The 20,529-nt window shown below is 36.0% G+C and overlaps 2 protein-coding genes across 5 annotated transcripts in view; one reads left to right on the top strand and one right to left on the bottom strand.

Moving 5' to 3' along the window:
• Positions 1-6,447, top strand: part of LOC308501229 (serine/threonine-protein kinase TNNI3K) — a 315,419-nt gene extending 308,972 nt beyond the window's left edge. Inside the window, exon 24 of the mRNA XM_081057235.1 lies at positions 5,931-6,447. Coding sequence (XP_080913361.1) covers positions 5,931-5,937 — 7 coding nt within the window. The 3' untranslated portion in view covers positions 5,938-6,447. The remainder of the gene's footprint in view (positions 1-5,930) is intronic.
• Positions 1-20,529, bottom strand: part of ERICH3 (glutamate rich 3) — a 106,916-nt gene that overhangs the window by 15,676 nt on the left and 70,711 nt on the right. For 3 of the 4 annotated variants that reach the window (XM_081057229.1, XM_081057227.1, XM_081057230.1), the window contains 3 exons: positions 17,846-18,147; positions 12,773-13,009; positions 2,839-3,288 (listed from right to left, as the gene is read on the bottom strand). In XM_081057229.1, coding sequence (XP_080913355.1) covers positions 2,839-3,288; positions 12,773-13,009; positions 17,846-18,147 — 989 coding nt within the window. The remainder of the gene's footprint in view (positions 1-2,838; positions 3,289-12,772; positions 13,010-17,845; positions 18,148-20,529) is intronic. The other variant, XM_081057228.1, reaches the window with a different exon arrangement.

Raw genomic sequence — 20,529 nt, 5'->3', positions numbered from 1 at the left:
AAATATCCAACAATAGGGAAATGGTTAAATTATGAAAAAAAACCACAGAATGTAATAATAAACAAACATTAAACATATTCATAAAGATTACATAATAACATTAAAAATGCTTATGGTATAAAGTTAAGAATAAAAACCAGAATATATTTTATAAAAATATGATAACATAACTTTGTAAAACTTAAGTTTGGGCATAAAAAACCTGACCAAATGTTGAAAGTGATTTTTTATGTGTGATAAATTTATGGGTATTTTCCTAAAAGTACTTTTCTCTACTTTCTAGATGTTATTTCATAAGCTGTTGATGAAAAATAAACACTGATAAAGAGACTCAGTACATATATCAGAGCTTAAGATAAAAAACCATAAACTTTACCATCTAGTCTTGACCCCACCTTAATAAAATGTTTCAAAATTACAAATGTTATCAAGTGAAAAACACATAATATTTGAGAAAATATTCCCATAATAGTTGAGAAAAAAAAATTAATGTACTTACTTTTCAATTCACAAATACAGGGGGAAAAAAACCAACTCTCTTCCAAGTGACATAATGCTAGTCCAGTGTTTCTGCTACTCTATCCACCACCAAATTACTGTCTACATATGTGCATGTTACTTTACAGAGAAGATGTCTACTTAAATAAATCCAGGTAAACAATCTAGTTTACTGAAGTGGAAATAAAAGAAATAACAATATCAATGTTGCTACTGAACTTTAACATCTCTACCTTTTTTAAACAGCAGCTTGTCAAATTGTACAAATTTTCTAGATTATACACTATATGTACCAGAATTGAACAATGAAATCTAAGATCAAAGATTTTGAATAATTTTATAAAAGGGTGCTAAATATATTTTAACAAGAATCTTAACTCATATATGTCAAAATCTTTCTGAAAATGTTGGGGATCTTTGCATTACAATCTTAGGGCAGAGTTTGGCAAACATTTTCAGTAAAGGGCCAGAGAATGAATTCTTAGGGTCCATAGGGTCTCTGTTCCAACTATTGAACTCTACCATAATGCGTAAATAATGCATAAAAGATGATTTTATATGCAACTCTTAATATGTAAATGAACGAACATGGCTCTTTTCCAATAAAACTTTATTCTCTAACACGGAAATTTGAATTTAATTAAATTTTCATATATACCACATATTATTCTTCTTTTGATTTTTTCCCAACCATTAAATATATATATATATATTCTTAGGTCATAGGCAATACAAAAAGAAAAGGTGGTAGGCCAGATTTGGCTTGTGGGCTAAAGTTTGTCAAGCTGTTATTACTGAAGTTATTTTTCAACTTATTCAAAGTTTATAGCCCTTGCTACATCCCACTATCTGGAATACTTTTATCCTCCTCCATTGCACCTTTAAAATCTTATCTAACTTTTAAAGGCTTCCTCAAACAAATCCTTTGAGAAAACTTTCAAGGTGTCCTTAACTAAAAGGAACTTCTCTTTCTTTGAAATTCCATAGCATCTTGTACCTTTTCCGGTTGCACATATGACTAACTGACTTTTGTTCAGCTATTGGTGTGCCAATCCTTCCTTTTAATATCTTATGGGAGGAACCCTCTCTTACACATGTCTTATTGACCGTACTGCCCTGTACATAGTAGAAAGTTAATAATAATGGTTGAATTAAAAGATGATTATTCATCATCCTCAATTCCTAGTTGTAGGCCCAGTGGTTTAATAACAGCTTTGAAGGTTCTAAAAGAAATATAGATACAAAAAGTATTCATAACTTTTAAAACACAGATGGATTTTAGTAATAGTTAAATGTGAAAACAAATTTTTATCTTGGAATTAAGGAGAATGAATGTCCACCATGCTGGCAGAGGAGACAGATGAGAGACAGCTTAAAAGGATGGAGATTCGAGTTACGGGGCACAGGGTGCTGTATCAGAGACAAATATGTGGCAGGCACAGTCCGACTGTTCACAGGACACAACTTGGTCCTTTAAGTGTCCTCCTAAACCAGGGGAAATTATCAAATCTTTCATGTCACTAAAGTATTGGGACCAGATTATCCTGGGACACTCCTCCCTCTTCCCATGTCAAATAGAACTGTCCTACACACCCATGAACGCCCTGGACCAGGGAGTTTCTCAGCTTCAGAAAACTCAAAATAAAGTTTAGAGTCGTGTCTTACATTTTCATATTTTTAATCTAAATCTACATTCCTATTGCACAGATAAAATAGGACACTTTTAGAAACTGGAACCACTCGGCCTGAATTCAAATCCTAAGAATGCTTATTAGCTATATAATCCTTACCAATTTACTTAACCTCTCCAAGCCACAATTTTGTCATCTGTAAAACGAGGATAATGATAATAGAACCAACTCATGGGGACATTGAACTAGGGTGAGGATTAGAGGAGTTAATGTATGTGTTTAGAAGTAGCACATAGTAAGCACCTATCAACGTTAGCTTAGCTATGCACATATGTAAGTGCATATATACATAAGAACAAATAGCATCGCTGGTATTAAGTAACCTCTAAAAAGCCACAACATATCCTTGCCTTCAAGACATGTATTGTGTTTTATTTGATTCTTGAGATAGGATTACCACAGGAGAGAATTTACAGAATATAGGAAACAGCTTGTATAAGAATTATCAAGTAATTTTTAAAATGCAATAGAAGAAAAACAGCAAGCTGAAAATACATGTATGATTATGTGACAAAGAGAGAAAGAGGAAAAAAATTGAATCCCTCTGGCATTATCACAATAGTATTTCCCAAGCTTTGGCAGAGTGCAATGACCAAATCAGCTTCCATGCATGGAGACAATAGCAGGACAACTCAATGGTCATACTTACCACCTTTCTCCACCCTACAGGGACCTGCCTTTTTGTCTTTCACCTTAGCAGTGCTTTCTTCCCAAAGCTTACTCTTAGAATTTTCCTTTTCTTCCTTGGAAATCTGTTCCCTGGACTTCTCAGATGAGCCCTTTACAATCACTTGGGTTCCTTTCTCCATTTCTTCTTCAAGAACATTCTCCAAGTTTTCCTCTATGGGCAGAGGCTTGGTCTCCACATCTGTTTTTATTATTTCTTGGTCTTCAATTTCAATTTTTAGGCAATCCTTAGTTGGAAGGTGGGGTTTTCCTGGCTCATCATTTTCACTCAAATCCTGAGAAGATGAACTTCTGGCACTTTCACTGGGACTGTTTTCAGCAAGTGTTTCTCTGTCTCCCAGTACAGATTCATCGTCACTACAGCTAGAATATGGGTGACTTCTGGATGAGGAAGATGAAGCATTTTTTATATCTACAAATAAAAAAAAAAGATGACATCACTGTTTTTCTGTAAAGTAATTGGTTTAGTTGTGGGAATTACGTTAATCAATCATACTAAAATTGTGCAATATAGTTTAATACATTAACACATTTGATTCTTTTCCCATATATTCTTATTTTTTTTCTGTCAGATCCAAGGTTGCGCTCAGCTGGCTGTGCCTAGTCTTATTTTGGTCCTCACCTGTGGGCCTCCCTGCAGGCATCTGCCAGGAACTGGAAACAGCAGCAGGAACGGAGGCATTTTTACCATATATTCTACATAGTTGTCATGATAAAAAAAAAAAAAAAAAAAAAAAACAACAACTATGTAATCTGTGAGTTTATAAAAGTTTTCAACAGGAAATCACATTTAACTAAAAACCAACTGTAATTTATTTAGGTTTTGAAAGCCATTTTATAGGAAAACCTTGTAAGTATCTAGTATTTTGTTATAGAAGAAATTGAATAATCTTTTACTTGTTCAGTAAGAACACTTATTTCATTATTGTCTTGGATAGCCACAGTGTTCTCTATGCATAAAATTAAAATTTTTATATTGTGCAACACCCACCATATTAGTGACCCTGGTTGCTAGGTACCATAATAAGATCTATGCATTTGCATAATACCTGAACACTTAATAAATATTTTAAGACGATGCTCGTGTGTATGTGCACATAGAAGGAGATGCTGTCTTCTTTTGGGTTCCTCAGAAGCAGATGCTGCAATGAGGTTTCACATGCAAGTGATATATTAAGGATACGCTCCAGGAGAAATTCTTACAGGTGTGGGAGAGCAGGGCAGTGAAGGGAAGGAGACAATTAAGAGAGCTATTTCAAGAAACATGTCAACCTCAGTCGTCCCAGGGGGACCTCTGAAGTTTAAATTATATTAAAATTTTTTCCTCCCTTGAGGAAGAGGTTGGGCTTTCATACTCTGCTCCAATCAGAAATGGCCACAGGCCATCCTAGGGGGACATAAGTTCCTTAGCACTTGCAGGCTCTTTGTGCCTGAGGGTGAAACAACTCCAGTAGTTCCCAGCTGTTCTCTGAAGAGTGCAGCGGGGCATAGAAGCTGCGGTGGACACACAGAATCTGTGAAAGACCTTCTAGGGGATACAGACAGTAAGCTTCTGTGATACTACAGATATGCAGTCTAGAGACTTACCATAGCCAAAAATGGTTTGTACTTACTACCTCAAAAAACTTGTAAAAATCTTCAAGAAAATAACATACACACTGAATCTCAATAAAAAAGATGCACAACCTAAAAGTCACAGCATATACTGCTATGGAGCAGGAAATACAAACTTGTTTTTGTTGTGTTTTTTAACCAATATATCTGAGTTTATAATTGTTTTTTATAGAATATATTTTCAAATGAAATATCCTACTCTTACATGCTGTTTAGCTTTCTTATGTGCTCTTCTCTGTGTGCTCCTTACACTTTTTTCTGTGTCTTTTATTTCTGCTTGGCAGCTATACAGATGGCTGTCGTAGCTGATGCAGTGTTTAAGGGAAGAAATAAATGCCTTTACTCTTATCCTCTTCCCTTGGTCCCTCCAGCCCCAACGGCTCTCCATGACAGGGCTTATCATTTTAAGTATAGTCTCAAGGACGTATCAGAGTTTCCAAGAAGATTCAAGAGAATCTTTTTACTGCTGCTCCACAGCAGTAAGAAACAAACTCTGAAAAGCCCTTAAGCAACAAAATCCCTTAAGTACAATTCCATTTATTCTTATCTCCCAACTACCTTGACAGGCACCAGATGACCACTGTTTCTCAAAGGAATTACATACTTCAGCTGCTCTTTATTTCCATTTTATGAAATCTGGATATGCTGTCTCTGTAGGGAACACAGCAGATCAAGGACCATTGTTCTCTGTCTTATTTGTACTAGTTCAGAAATTTTAGGAACTATGATCTCCCCTCTCTTATGTATCTCATTTTTATTAGATTCTTTGTTTTTTTTTTTGTGAAAAACAACTGTTTGCTAGAGGTTTGATCAATGGCTTTCATTAATTGCACAATTAGCTAGGACATGATGTTACATTCGTTCTGGACTTCCAAAAATATTCTTATCTACCATCTTAATATTGTCATGATGATTCTCACTTGTAGCTTTTTCACATAATAAAAAAAATAAGCACTCCTCCATATTTCCGTAGTGGCTTCTACTAATTGTGTTATTTTATTTCAAATTGCCAAAATACTCTCTGGATCAATTTTGAGTCAGTCCTTTACAGAATGACTGGCTGCAAAGTGGTGAGGGTACCTGACCTCCCAAGTAAACTCATTTCAGTTTTCAAATTTCTCTCTAAACTGATCATATAACTTTGTTTCACTCTCATTTTTTATTCTCATTTCCATACAAACAGTGGGGCAAGATTTTGCCTACAAAAAAATTCAAAATGCTTTAGGGCTATGGAATGGGATTTTCAACACAAATGTTATGTATTCTCTTAAAAATAAAGCAGCTTTTTATATAAAGGATCTTTTTTCTAAATAAAGGAATTTTCAGGGTACAGATGTAAAGTTTTTTATCATTAGGAGGGAAAATGTAATCTTAGAGGCATATTGCTAATAAACTCTGTTTCCCACCCAATTCCATTTGTTTCTCCAATGTTCCCTGCAGGTACTGATGCTAAAAGAATCTGTTCTTGGTCTTCATGGTAAAGAAATGATTTGCACTTGTTGCCTGGGTCCTCGAGCAAAGCCAGTAAGTTTGGTGCCATGGTTCCATGTCCTAAGCAGGATCTCTGACTTTTCTCTCTCCACATTCAGTCTGTCCCTAAATCCTCCAATGCCTTCTCTGTCCATGTCACTGATAACTGTTCCTTCTTCTGTATCACTACTATTTTACACAACATGAGATTAAGAAAAAAACAATGTGTTTTTCTGTAAGACAAAGCTAGGTGTTCCAAGGTTTAACTTGGCTACTTATTAGCTTTGACTTTGGTTATGCTATTTAACTCTGTGTTCTTGGCTGTAAAATGGGGATAACTCTACTTGCTCTCTATAAGTCATTGTAAAAATTACATGACAAAAATATAACCTAATCAAAACAAATAATCATCTCTTTATGATTCTGAATTTTTTTTCTCTGTGAAATCATACATGCTAAGTATATCCTAATAAATTTCTTTCTTGTGAATTCACTCTGTACATTATATTAAAAATAGTAATCATGGTTACCATGTATTAAGGAAAACAAGACAAACCTTGCTTATGATTATGTACCTATGTGTACCAACCAATTAGATAAGCACTTTATGAGCATCTAATTTGATCTCATGGAATAGGTATTTATCTTATTTTTCTAGATTGTTCTAGATCTTCTAGACCATAAGGCCCAGTGAAGTTAAATATATTCAGTAGCCATTAGCTATAAAGTAGCAAGTTTTATAAAACGTTTTTTTGGTAATGACCCACTATAGTAAAATTAAGACCCTTCCACCTGCCAAATGGCCTTCAAACAGAGATCATCCACTCTCACGGACCCACCATTGCATCTCTTAGCTAAATTCCCACTGTTACTACTCCAGGATGACAAATAGAAAATACTTCTCTCCAAACATCAGAACTCATGGAATTCATAGCCTGTCCTCCGTTTTATATCTCTAGTGGTCATTCTTATTTTTTTCCACTATTCTAGAACCCAGACAGAATCCATTTAAAACACTCTGAGGCACACAGTATGAATACAAAGCAAAAGACAGTTGTCCAAACCTTCCTTGGTTTGTCTATAATGCTAGCTATGATATTATTTGTATGAAAATATGTCATTTAGTTATTTGTAACTTAATACTGTGTGGGCAATCACAAAAATCACACACATACACACACACACACACACACACCCCAGTAATCCCCACTGTTTATAGTGCCTGCCTATCTAACTTGATATACCCCTGACTAAGGGTACCGACCACACACACACAGCCATAGTCAGCATCACTCCTGCACAGCAAATTCAGGATGAACTCTGTTCTCCCTCCTCGTAACTGAGGCTCAGAATTGTCCTTCACCTTCCTACCTACTTACATAGATTCAATCATTAAATCCATATTGAGCACTTCGTGTGTGTTAGGCAAAGATCAAGGTATTGAAGATACGATGGAGAGAAAGGTGGGCCATGTCTCTGCTTCCACACTCCAGATGGATACTGCTTCCTTTTGCATGAGCGCAATAAAGTACCTTCTTTATTAAAGCATGTGTTCATTCTCTTAGCAGTGACTGAGGATAGATCTCTCAGAAGCTGCTGCTATTGCCTGTTTTGAACAAATTATAAGTCCGGACTTTATTTTGCAATCATTGCCTCACCCCAGCATGCACCAGGGTTTTTATCACAATTTAATTTCACCATTTCTTCTATTGGTGTCCTGACTTCAGCTACTTTGTTTCTGTAGTTTCTTTAGTTACTTTACTAGCTTAAAGCCCATACATATGCCTCAATTTAAGTGTACAGACTCAAATACATAAATTCAGTTAAAAATTTAGATCATCCCGGTGACATACCATGCATCCCAACCCATGGACCAAATACTCTTCTGAACTGTAATATGACTTATGTCTTTTTCTCATTCCTTAGTCCCAGGGTTCACAGCAAAATCTGCATAAATACTGCTCTTAGTTTTTTCTAATTAACCATGACACATCAATTTATATTTATACTATTACTTACATTAGTACTTCTGTCTTGATTATACTAAAGTCCATAAAAATGTATTTATATTTTATATTAGATACTGTGGTTCAGTCAATATTTTCATGTACAATAACACCAAACTAGACAAGTGCTTTGTACTCAATATGGTTGAATGAATGTATGCTTAATGAACTTAAAAGTAGAAATCATTAAATTCCAGCTATGAACAGTAGCTAGTTATTTGTCATATGGGACAGCATGTGTCCTCATACTGATAATTCGTTACTGAATACATCAATGAGACAAGCATATACATTCATTACTGAATACATCAACGAGACAAGCATATTTGTAAGAATAAATGTCTACAGGTAAATGTAGATATAGCAGGAAGAAAACCTAAAGTTCCTCCATATTTACATTTAATTGCACTTTATAAACTTAAAATGAATACTTAAAATACTGAGAATAGGATCAAATCATGTGTCACATTGTGCTACCTAAGTCTTCTTACATTTATCCACTAATCTAGTCAATCAGCTGTGCATTCCACGAGATTTTATTGGATGCCTGGGCAGGAGCTTTACTATGTCCAACATAGATTCAAAATTATATAGAGAAATAACTCATGGAAAAGTATTTTATGTGAACTAAAAGATGCTGCCTTATTTAAGTATTCACCCGAAAGCCATGACTTCCCACTTCAGCAATTGAAAAGTGAATATAGCTTGAGGAATTCTTACCATTAAGAAAATTTCAAGTTTGGCTAATCATGCAAAAATCACACGTATAGACTCTGATAAGAAGACCTCCTACAATCTTCCCCTAATCCTCTCTGGTCTCCAAGAACCAGACAAGCTACACTGAAGTTCAGAGTGTGGTTTCACAGCACATATAATTTCACCACGGTAGGAGCAGACTTCCTTCATCTCTTCAAGCTCGTAGTCAGGACAAGAAACAAAGAGTGAGATTCTTGCAGTCAGGAAGTCAAGTGAATAGAATATTTGTGTGAGACTTGGATTTCAAACTTCTCTAAGGCCTACTTCTTTAATAGGCTGGAAAACAGCACAAGTGAAGTGTTATGCTTCTTACTAGAAAAACATATTGGCATTAATTCTTAAGTCCTTTACTTTGTATTCTGGGAACAAATTCCCTCTCCCCGGCTCTCCTCCCCTCTCACCTTTTTCTCATAAGCAACTACTTAATCTGTACGCCTTCGCCACAGGCACTATGATCCACACCGCCCATAAAAGTATGAAAGTATATTCTCAGTGCCATGACACTTTCACCTTAACCTTATAACATTCATCTACCACAATATATTTTCAACCAGTGAATTAGCACCTGGGGCTGCCAACACAAATGCAGAGAAAAGTAAGCTGTCCTTCTTTGTAAGCGATGGGAAGTCTCACACATCATTCCTAAACCAGGATCTTCCCTTCATCAGCTCCCAGTCTCTAGCACTCTATCACCCACAAGCTGCTCAGCACAGTGAATTCATCAAGGCAAGCCACGCAATTGTTAGCTGGCAGTTTAAATGGGGCCAACCTGTCATGAGAGTGGCAGCCTGGGCAATTGTTTGCCCTCTGGGAACAGGTGCGGACAGGTTCAAATGAAACACATCCAAATACTAACAGCAAGATCCTTAATCACGTCAATAAAAAGGATGTCCTGGTGTCTGGGATTCAGTGGTCACAATATGCCGCTTACACTTTTAAAGATGAAATGCTGCCGGGCTTTTAAATAGAGTGATCCAAGGACTCCATCATGTCATTATCATTTTTACTATGTGCTACATGTTTGCTGGATGAAATCTCTACTTGTGATGTTCCACATGCTAAAAGGCTTATTTTTAAATAACGTAAGGTCAGGTTATCAAAATAAAGGGATGGAAAAATAAAAGACCCTGGAGGGGGAGAAAAGAAAGAGTAATAAAGAATGGTATTTTATTTCAGAACAATGGCAAGCTTTTAATGTAAATACCAAGGATGAAAAGGCGCTCTAAAAGGATAGCTTAATAACATCATTATTGAAACAACAAAATTAAATTGTTGGCCAATTTAATTTTTGGCTTTTAAATTCCCCCACATTTATGGACTAGATTTTATATGTTCTAATAGCTTTCATTACATACCTATTTAAAATATTCTATATTCTATATCTATGTACTGGAGTGATCTCTATGAAATGTTTTTCAATGAAGCTCCAAGAATAATCACGTAGCATAAATATAACTAGATATCATGGCACTAACAAAAGTGCCTTAGCATTCTTAGTGTTAAAACAATCAAACAGTTGCTTAATATTTACAAAATGTCTTTTAGGTAATCACCTCTGTGAGGAACAACAAAGACAACATACAGTCCTAGCTTTCATAGTGCAATTAATTCGTATGTTATTAACTTGTTTAATTAACTTGAGGGGCAAAAATTAAGACACGCGAAACAATAAGTGAAAAATGAACTACTGAATGATAGTGTCATAAAAGAAAGAGCTCAGTGAAAGCTGCTGAAGTAGGAAAGTGGAAGAGGAGGCGGGTGAGCTGGAACTGAGAAAAAGGCCTGGAAGAAGAATGCGAAGTCCACCCAGGGAGGAGAAAAGTAAACTTGGGTAAAATTAGAAATGTCCATTTATATTCCCTTTGTTTTAAAATAAAACAAAAAAACAGAGGCTAGAAACCAGGATAAGAGGAAGAGTTCATGATAAATGCCTCCAAAATGTATATTCTTAAGGAAGTATAATCCTTTTATTAGGGGGATTTGCTTTAATTTTAAACAAATGGATATTTTCTGATTTGGAGAAACATTATACTGTTTTTTTTTCAAAATTCAGGCTCTAAAGTTGGGTAATGTTTGTGTCTTGGCTCCACCACTTTCCTGGCTGTGTGAATTATTTAATCTCAACCATTTCCAAGTTCATTTATTCATAAAATGGAAATAAAAAAAGAAAAAGTACCTGCTTTTCAAGGTTATTTGAGGTAAATCAAATAATTCATGTAAAATATTTCACACAGTGCTTAGCACAAAACGGAAGCTTAATAAACAATTCCAATGGAATTCCTTTCCAAACACAGGATTCTGAGTATTTATAAGTAAGCAGTATTTATTGTTAAAGCCTACATATCAGTGGCAGTTATTCAATAATTACAGGTCTAAATCCTTAAAGCTTTCACTTCAAGGAAGATCCAAGTACTGCCTAGATCCTCTGTTTGAACTTAAAAAGTTACTCTTCCTTAGAAAACATCCATTTGATCCCAAGAAAGCAAGGTGATTATGCAGCACAAAAATAATCCCCAGATGACCATATATTGAAAGAATGTACTGCATCTTTATGAAATCAACACTTGGCAATTCTGCACCATTACTGAAGAAGTTAAAAAACCAAGTCCTTTGTGTTTTGAACCAGTTATATTTAAATGCAAACACACTTGCAAATCCTTTTCCAGGTTCAAGTTACTTGTATGGTTTCTTTTAAAATTGACTCAGGTGACATCACTTTTCCATAGAATTCTTTAATTTTCTCTGTCATATGAAATATAAACTTAACTCCAATATTCACATTCAAATTGAGACAAGAGCTTATATGTTAGGTGCACCTAGAAACATAAAATGTTAAGTATTAAGAGAAATTACAGAAAAGACTAGTTTAAGACGTTACAAAAACTACTTCAATGCTTGACTATCAATCAATCATGAGTAGTTCTTTCAACTGTAATAAAAATGACAGCAAATCTTGTTTTCAAGTTTACTGACAGTTAACATCATTCTAAATTTTTACATCGTGCTTCCTTCTTTATTTTGACTGTCAGGAAGTTTAGGATTAAATTTTTAGTTCACGCATAGTCATGATTCCATCTGTGGTTCCTAGTATAATTGTCTTCTCTTTTACTTTAAATAATTTCTGTTCTTTATATTATTGCCTTGCATGTGTGTGCATGAAATTATGGAACAGGTTTGCTGGAATTCTTTCTTGAAGAGAGTGGAACTATAAATATTTGCTCTTGTAATTACTGGATTACTTAATTTAGTCTTATTTTACATTATCCTAATATAGACCTTGAATTCAAATATTTTAGATTTTACACAGAAAAAAATTTGAGAGGTAAAAATGAAGAGCAATTCAAAAAGTCATCATCAGGTAACCTCATTCTCTAGTCTAAAGCAAATGGGTTCCTTCTTTGGACATTATTTTGTTGAATTAAGGTCTTTAAAAAGGTCTTAAAAATGTAAGATAAGCCTCAGCTAATGAGGGTTTCATTCTCTACCTGAAAAATCTGTATTTTCCCAGTGAACATTCCGAGTTATTTTAGCCTTGAAGATAGTAAGCTGGACACCTTTGCCAAGAGAGTGAATCCTTTCATAAAACCAGTATGCCAACATCTTGTGTTCAAGGTAAGTTGAGAAAAGATATGAACCAAAGGCAGAAATCTTCAACTTTTCCTTTGAGTACAAGCTACTTTTCATTTTTCCAAAGCGACAAAACAGTGTGTGTGCGTGTGTGTGAGTGTGTGTGCGTGTGTTTGTGCGTAAGAGGGAATACTTTAGAATAAAATTTTAAAAAGCAATAATTTTCTAAGTAAACAGAAGATATGTCACTACAAGTTTTACCTGACATCATGTTGAAAAATCCTAGCAAACTAAGGAAAGAGAGGATTAAAGAATGACTCCATACTTCGGATATCTATGGATGACTGATTGATCAACAGCCTCTGGTTATGGAACTACGCTCTAAACATTCCCTTAAAAGAAGATTACCTCACTAAATATAAGGAAAAGTAGTATGCACACTCGTTAAACAGCCTATTTCATATGATAAGCTAAAGAACTTGCCTTGTTTATCCTCTTCCAATTCACTCTCAGAACATCCATCATCCTCATCTTCCACATTGTCATCAGCATTTGGTACCTTCTGTGACAAGGTTTCACTCTCCTTTTCAGGATCTAAATTATATTTTTCATCGTCTGAGGGTGACTTTAACATTCCATTCATTTGATCATCAGCCTGTCCTTCTTCATTAGCTTTCTCATCTTGTTTCTCCTCATCTACTTCAAAATCTTCTTCATATTCTGAGAAAAGAAAATCTGCACTATGAGAATGAAAATAGAATCACTGATACTTAACCCATTTCACTTTAATGAGAACTTTGACTCTATTATCCTCTCTCCTCAGGGCCTTTCTTCACTTCTTTTTCACACAATTAGTGAACACAGAAAGCTAACAGCAAATGATCAAAGATTGCAATCAGTTACATATACAAGAGCACAAAAGAAATGAAGCTCCAAATGACAAGCCTGAAACCTAATAACAGTTCATTTACAAATGGACATTATCATCTACAATAACCAAAATGAACAAGAGAACTTGATAGAAAACAATAAATTAGAAATAAATTAAAAATGAAGAGAACAGGAGTATAATAATGAAAGTTAATTTGGAGATCCAGTGAGGTCATAATTCATATGAAGAATGTTCAAAATATTTGGATATCAAGTTAATGAATAGTGAAGTGGAAAAATTCAATTAATCAAGTCTAAAGGCCCTGGGAAGTAACACTGTGAAAAGCACATTCTTTGAGAACCAAATGGACATCAAGAAAAGGCATTATGAAGGATTCTATATCTAAGCCAGAACTGCAATCATATGCATTATTCATCCCTACGATGAATGAAATAATTATATTCCAAGGATAAAAATTCTTGTAAAATAGAATATTTGTGTCACAGCCACTAATTTGCTTCATTCCCTATAGAGGTGCAACAAATCTGTAGCAGAAAAAGAAAATTGCCACATCAGATAAGCTCCAGCTATTCCTTGTGGTTATAATTTTTCACCTTTCATATTTAATTGTTCCCCTTTTTTCTTCCACCAAAAACTAACAATCTTTAAGTGACAACATGCCAAGGACTGAGAGCAAAAGGATTTCATGCAGAACCAATTAAGCAAATAAACAATCATGTTTAAAATGAAAATTATAGGGAAAATAAATGTTTCTCTATTTTGTATGTTTTAGTTATTAGATATTCTGCTTTCTTTTCCAGTGGTGGGGGCCTCTTGGGTAATTACTTGAGAGCTATCCACCCCGTCCAATGAAAGGAACTTAATTTAAAAATGCATGCCCTGTGCATATGAAGAAAGCTCTGTTAGTGCAGAGAATGTATGAGGGAGATGTAAGAGGAAAGGTGAAAAGAGAAATTTTAACGAATAAAGGCAAACAAAGACAAGTCATCACAAGAATGTTTTCATGAAAGAGATTTAATGTGAAGAAAAAAAATGCACATTATCGGTAAAACAAAATTATAAAATAAGCAAGAAAATGAAGAATTTGGTTTATATTGCAGGAAACCAACAGGAAACATAATAAAAACAAATAAATATTTTGGACCAAATATTTCAAGCCAAGTAATAGGATAGTTCTTCACTTGGCCCAGTTAGCTGTCAATCAATAAGCCTTTATGTGGAAGAGGATCAAATTCTAAGATAAAAGACATTACAGTAACACAACTATTGGAATCTCCAGTTTTTGTTGAGAAAATAAGATTCAGGTAGGTATACAAGTGATATTGTAGTCATTATACTTTTTATACATGGCTTCAGTAATGTTAGTTTAATGCTACTGGGCTCAATTGCTATGGAATTTTATATAGGACTTGATTAATGTATGAAATAGCATCAAATGAATGGGATGGATTCAAAAGAGGACGGAAAGTCATTTGGAGATCATGAAAGACTTCGTAAAAGCAGGAGTTTAGGTTAGCCACAGAGTACAAGCACACAGAGAAACACACACACATGTCACTTTACAAATATTTGCTACTGGTCACAGAACAAAGGGCCACCAGAACACGAGTGAATTGCTGGAATTCCATCAATAATATTGGATAGTGGGGAAATACAAGGGTTTTAGAGTCAGGCAATCAGGTGCCCAAGCCCCAATTTAAATACTCACTAACTGCTTCCTCGCAAACCTGTGGTGAGTATTGAAAGCAATAAACCCTCGAACGTGCAGTGCTATGGCCATTGAGTACCTAAGCAATATTAGGGAATGGTAGTAATAGTAATTGTGATTGGGGGTGGAGGGAGTTGGTCATAGAACAGGAGAAATCACACGCAGTCTGTGCTCTATACTTGTTAATAGAGGCACCTGCTTAAAACCAGAGAAGTACGAGTGTCCACAATTAGGACACCATTGCAGTTATATTATTGAAGCAGAGCGCAAAGTCAAAGGAAAATGGAGTGAATCACAAGAACAGTCCCTGCATCCTATTTTGCAGGAGCTTCCAGGTTTTTCCCCCCAAAATACCAACTTTAAGGCGGTCCTGGCTTTATTCTACCCATCACTATTATCAAATCAAAGTATTAGCGTTCTATTAACCACAGGGCACTCTATTAGCATTATAGCTCAAAGCACACCTCCTTTGTGTCATCTACTCATGTGTTTTCACTATGAAAGAATTGGTGGCATGCTTTCTGGGTTCTTTTTCATAATTTCTTCTTTTGTTCCCCTTCTCATCTTCCTTCTTACAGAGAATTTAATTAGCTTGTTGTTTACTATCCTCACTAATGAGGAAGCGAGTCAACATGAGGCCAACATCAATCCAGCTGCAACCCTCCCCTTCTGACCTCCACTAAAGCTTCTTGCTGTCCTTACCATCAGCGGCTGTTCGGCAGAGAAATGGAGCCTTGCTGCTGCTGTTTCTTTTCCTTTCTTTCTTTTAAGGGAAATGGGCAATTCAAGTCCATTAACTAGCCAACACAGAAGAAAGATCTTGGAAAAGCTGTATTGTAGGCATAAAGGATGCCACTCACAGCCCTGGCCATGTTGCTTTAAGAGCAAAAAAATGAAGAAAATGAAAAGACTCTACTGAATGTGGCTTTAATAAACCTACATGTTTTGCAAGTTAAAACAAACCAATCAACCAAAACTCCTGTTTGTGAATCTCTGTGACTGCTGTTGTTATAGATATCTCTCCATTCTCAGTCTAAGATAATAATAAAGACCAGAAGAGATCACTGAGGGAGAGAGGTACCCCGGTCAGTGTTATGAGTGAAATCTTTCTGAAAAGAGTCACCTTATTTCAGTAAGAAACAAACATAAAATTCAGTGCTAGACCTGAACTCTGTGATTCTTCTCTTGGATTACTGAAAGCCTTCGGCAGCAACACGAGGCGGTGTGGGAAAAGATAGCTAGGATGTGTCCTTTTCCTGATGCCAGCCCTTCCACAGGTCCTCCCAGGCCTGGCTGTGCCTCCTCTAATCCAGGCTTTGCCTCCTGGGTGTAAGAGGGATACTCAGGCAGCTCCCATGTCTGGTTCTATGGATGCGTATCACCCACAACCAGCTAACACCAAGGATAGTTTATACAGAATAGGGAGTTGGACAGTATTTGAAATTCTGGGCTTTGAACTTAGACAAGCCTGAGTGTTGACGGGTAACAGAGCATGACACACCATATGACACTTTGGCATAGGTTTGTTTTGATCTGAAGGCAATTGAGAAGGAGTAGATATAAGAAAAGAACTCGCCCTGCACTTATTTGCCTAAAAGTGGGTCATAAATGTGTAAAGGTGTATCCCCTCCACTCTCTAGGACAGAACTTAATCACAGGAGACAACACTAGACCTTGTCATCTCAGATATGACACCAGAGGAATCAACATAACAAATCTCAATAAAACTAGCTTTTATCTACTATTTATTCCCCCATATAGTTGCCTTCCCACAATTTGCTGCCCTAGAAGCTCAAAGCCCTTTTCCTTTGTCTTGTCGTTTTTCTAAAATTGAATTGTTCTTTTGTTAAGATGCCATATAAACCCAAGTTCTACCCACCTCTTTGAGTTCTTCTGCTCTGGGTGCTCCCGTGTGTGTGTGTGTGTGTGTGTGTGTGTGTGTGTGTGTGTGTGTGTGTGTGTGTTCGGTGCATATGCTAATATCTGGTGTGTTTTTTTTCCCCTTGTTAATCTCTTTTGTCAGTCTAATTTACAAGGACCCAGCCAATGAACCTAAGATGGCTTGAGGGAAAACAGTTTTTCATCTCCTGCAGTTTGAATCCTAGTTCTGCTACTTTTTCTCTGTATGTCTGAGCCTCAGTTTCCCAACTTATAAAATGGAGGTAGTTATAATATCTAGTACATCGAATGGTGAGAATAAAATTAAATAGTGTGTGGAAAGTGCCTGGCCCTTGTAGTATTGTTATTATTACTACTATATTTGTGTGTGTGTGTGTGTGTGTGTAGAGGGGAAGGGGGAGAGAGGCAAAGAGAGAGAGAGAGAGAGAGAGAGAGAGAGAGAGAGAGAGAGAGAGAGAGGAAGATGAGGAGAAGGAAGAGGCAGAGGAAGGAGGGGAGGACAGAGGATGGGTGGAAAGATGAGAGGAGACAGGAGGAGAGGGGCGGGGACGAAATGGGAGAATAAGAAAAAAAGGGAGGCAGACAGATAAGGCTCCAGGCCCCCAAGCTTGTTTCTAGATATGGAATATTCTACCATCATATAGTCATATAGGTTGTGCCTATTTGATCCCAAAGCCTCAATTTCACCAAACCAAGTACATTCAAATATTTTTAAAAATAAGCAAAATTCTGTTTGCTCAGAATGGTCTTTCTCTGCAGAAGTGAATAGAGCCTCTGGCTCACACAGACCTGAAATCCCCTTCTCCCATTTCACGTACAAGCACCTTCAACCTCTCTGGAGTTAGGCCTGCCCTCCTCTAAGATAGGTGACACAAGACTTCATGTAAAACCTTGGAGGAAGGTGGTCAGGAATTCCTCACATGTAACAGAATTGCCTAAACACCATAACTGAATAACAACACTTAATGGATATTTTTCCAAATTTTGATAATCACATTTTAAAGACTTAAGCAAAAGAACAATAGCAACAACAAAAGAACCCTGTGTTATTCATTACCATATTTAAATATATTTTCCTGGTCATCTTCCCAGACATATTGTCCTGGTTTTCCTCTATATTCCATTTCTTCTATAGCAGTTCTAACTTCGTCGACCTCTGTGTTTTCCTCTTCTGCTAAAAAAATGACTGAAGCAGAGGCTCTGTTGCCCTCCATCTCATTCCTTCTTGGTATCTTGTATGCTCTATCCTTCCTCAGTTTCCCTTTACCCTTCTCCAGTTCCTCTTTTTTCTCAGTACTCTTTTGTTTTCTAGGTTTTGGTGAAGTTGTTTTTTTGTCAAGGCCCATTGCAATGATGCACCTATGAAAAATATCAACATAAGGTGTCCATTAACTTTTATATGTGGCACAGCAGAATCTTATAGCTTTTTCAATCAATAATCACTTATTCTTATAAGAAATATTTTAGTATAGTGCACATAGTTAATTAAAAATAAAATATCTTCTCTTTATTAATACTAAAATCTTATAAACACATTTTTTAATAATTTTACCTTCAATAATAAATAAGAGAACAACTAAGAACTACAGTCTAAAATTTGTGCCTTAAAGTGCCCAAGTTCACCCAGCAGGTTAGTGACGGGGCTGGATTCCAACTCAGGACTGTTAGACTCCATCACCTCACACTGAAGTACAAAAATATCGTTAGATTGCAGGTATCGACCTCTCAAGTGACTAGCTACACAGACAAATATTACACCGCTGGGCTTACTGTCTGGGAAAGTGCCCACTCTCTCTACCAGAAACTAACAAAATCTGGAGTTTTCACAAGCTGGAGACAATCCACAAGCTGGAAAAGGGGCCTGGTACTTATCAGTCTCCACACTCCTCCTCTTCTAGAAATAGACACGTCTCCTTCTCTACAGATTACATGACTATCATTATTGGGGAACTGAATCCATTAGAGTGGGTAGGTGAAAACAGATCACAATGCAGTCAAGATTTGTTAGTCCTGGAAGAAGAGAAATAATATGTGAAATTTGAAACTGCCTAAAAGTGAACCAAATCCAATGAGTTTCTTAAGCTAAAGATTTAGCTGAATTTCAGCCATCTCCAGTCTAAAATAGTATAGAAGTTAATTTTCCCAACAAGCAAATATGAGAACTTAGTTGTTACTAATCTTTTCACTATCTCCCCATAAAATGAAGCTAAAAGCATCTGTACTCCAATCAGGCTGTAAAAAAATGAGATAATAGGAATATACTTACCTCACTCATATTAAGCATGATAAATAGATTTTGACTGTAATGATGATGTACTTAGCACATTGCTTTCCTTGGAATAAAGGTATCATGAATCTTCAAAGAATATGATTACCCACATTGCCTTCTGTTCAAGCTGTTCTTCGCTTATCAATGGCAACACCAAATCCGTTGATTTGGAACCCCTGATATGCTGTTACTTTAAGTTTATGTTGTGACTGTGTAGATGTTTTGATGCCTCCCTACTGCATGCACAGACTTTTTATTGCCCATCTGCTTAAGGGAATTGGACAAACAAAGTGAGTAACATCTGTGCTCTCCTCATTGCTGACTACCTAGTTGACTTCCGAGTATAATTTGAGGTGTTGATTCTGATTACTGAAGCTCAAAGCTGTCTGCATTCCACCTATTTGGGTAGGCAATTCTTCCTGTGTTTCACTCTAGTAACTGAAAATAAGTACCATGTGTCTTCAGACAGTTCCCATAATTGAGGGATAAGTACAATTGCACAACCTCCTCACTTTGGAAGTGACCACTGCTGAGCATTTCTTTTTTTCTGAGCATTTCTTTTTTTCTGAGCACCTTAAGAAAGCAATTCCTAATTGTTTTTAGACCTAGAATTTCCTACTATTTTATGTTATCGTAATAAAAGTTCCAGAAACCACTATTTTTATATGAATTAAAATTAATTTCATTTTAACTAATTGGAGGAATTAATGTACAGCCCTTAAAATGACTGAAAGTATTATTATGGATGTGACCAAAAAGTTTATACAATATTATAAGTGATACCAGTCTCCTTAAGGGTAGTTCTCAACTTTCACTGGAGCTCTGCCGTATTGGTAGTTCTGAAAGAATCAGAGCAGTGTCAAGTGGGGCGGGGCTGAACTCACTCCCCCATCCCTGCCCCATTTAAACCAGTCTGTCTGGACTTCTACCTGGTCTGCAGCAGAGAGACATCAAATGGCACCACACTGTTCTACTTTAGACATTCAGAGATTTCATTTGAAGAAATGAATATGAAGCCAACAAAAAATTGTAAATGGGTAAAGGGAGTCAAAAGGTTGAAAAAATTAAAATTGTTCAAAAAATAAAATTAAAATGAAAGAAAACTAACGTTCTATAAGAACTCTGGCTTTTGGCTGAGGGTAATAGGACATACCCTTTAATATCACAACTACTTTGTTAATATCATTTGAAAAATTGAAAGAAAGAAGCTAGCAGGGTCCAAAATAAATTGTATAAAAAGCTGTGCAGAGGCTAGTAAATATTTAATAGGAGAGTACTTGTCATCAGTTAGATTTTGGTACTGATTAGTAAACGTCCACAGAAAGTATTTAGGACCAAACATTTAGAGCTTGGATTTATACAGCAACTCCCAAAGATTGCGATGTGTTTGCCCGTGGATGACTGTATATAAGCTCATTAGCTTTCCTGATAGTTAAATGGACATTTGTTAAATGACTTGCCCACAAATACGA

The sequence above is a fragment of the Rhinolophus hipposideros genome (genome assembly GCF_964194185.1).
Source record: "Rhinolophus hipposideros genome assembly, chromosome: 8".
NCBI classification, from domain to species: Eukaryota; Metazoa; Chordata; class Mammalia; order Chiroptera; family Rhinolophidae; genus Rhinolophus; species Rhinolophus hipposideros.
This window is presented reverse-complemented; position numbering and strand designations above follow the sequence as displayed.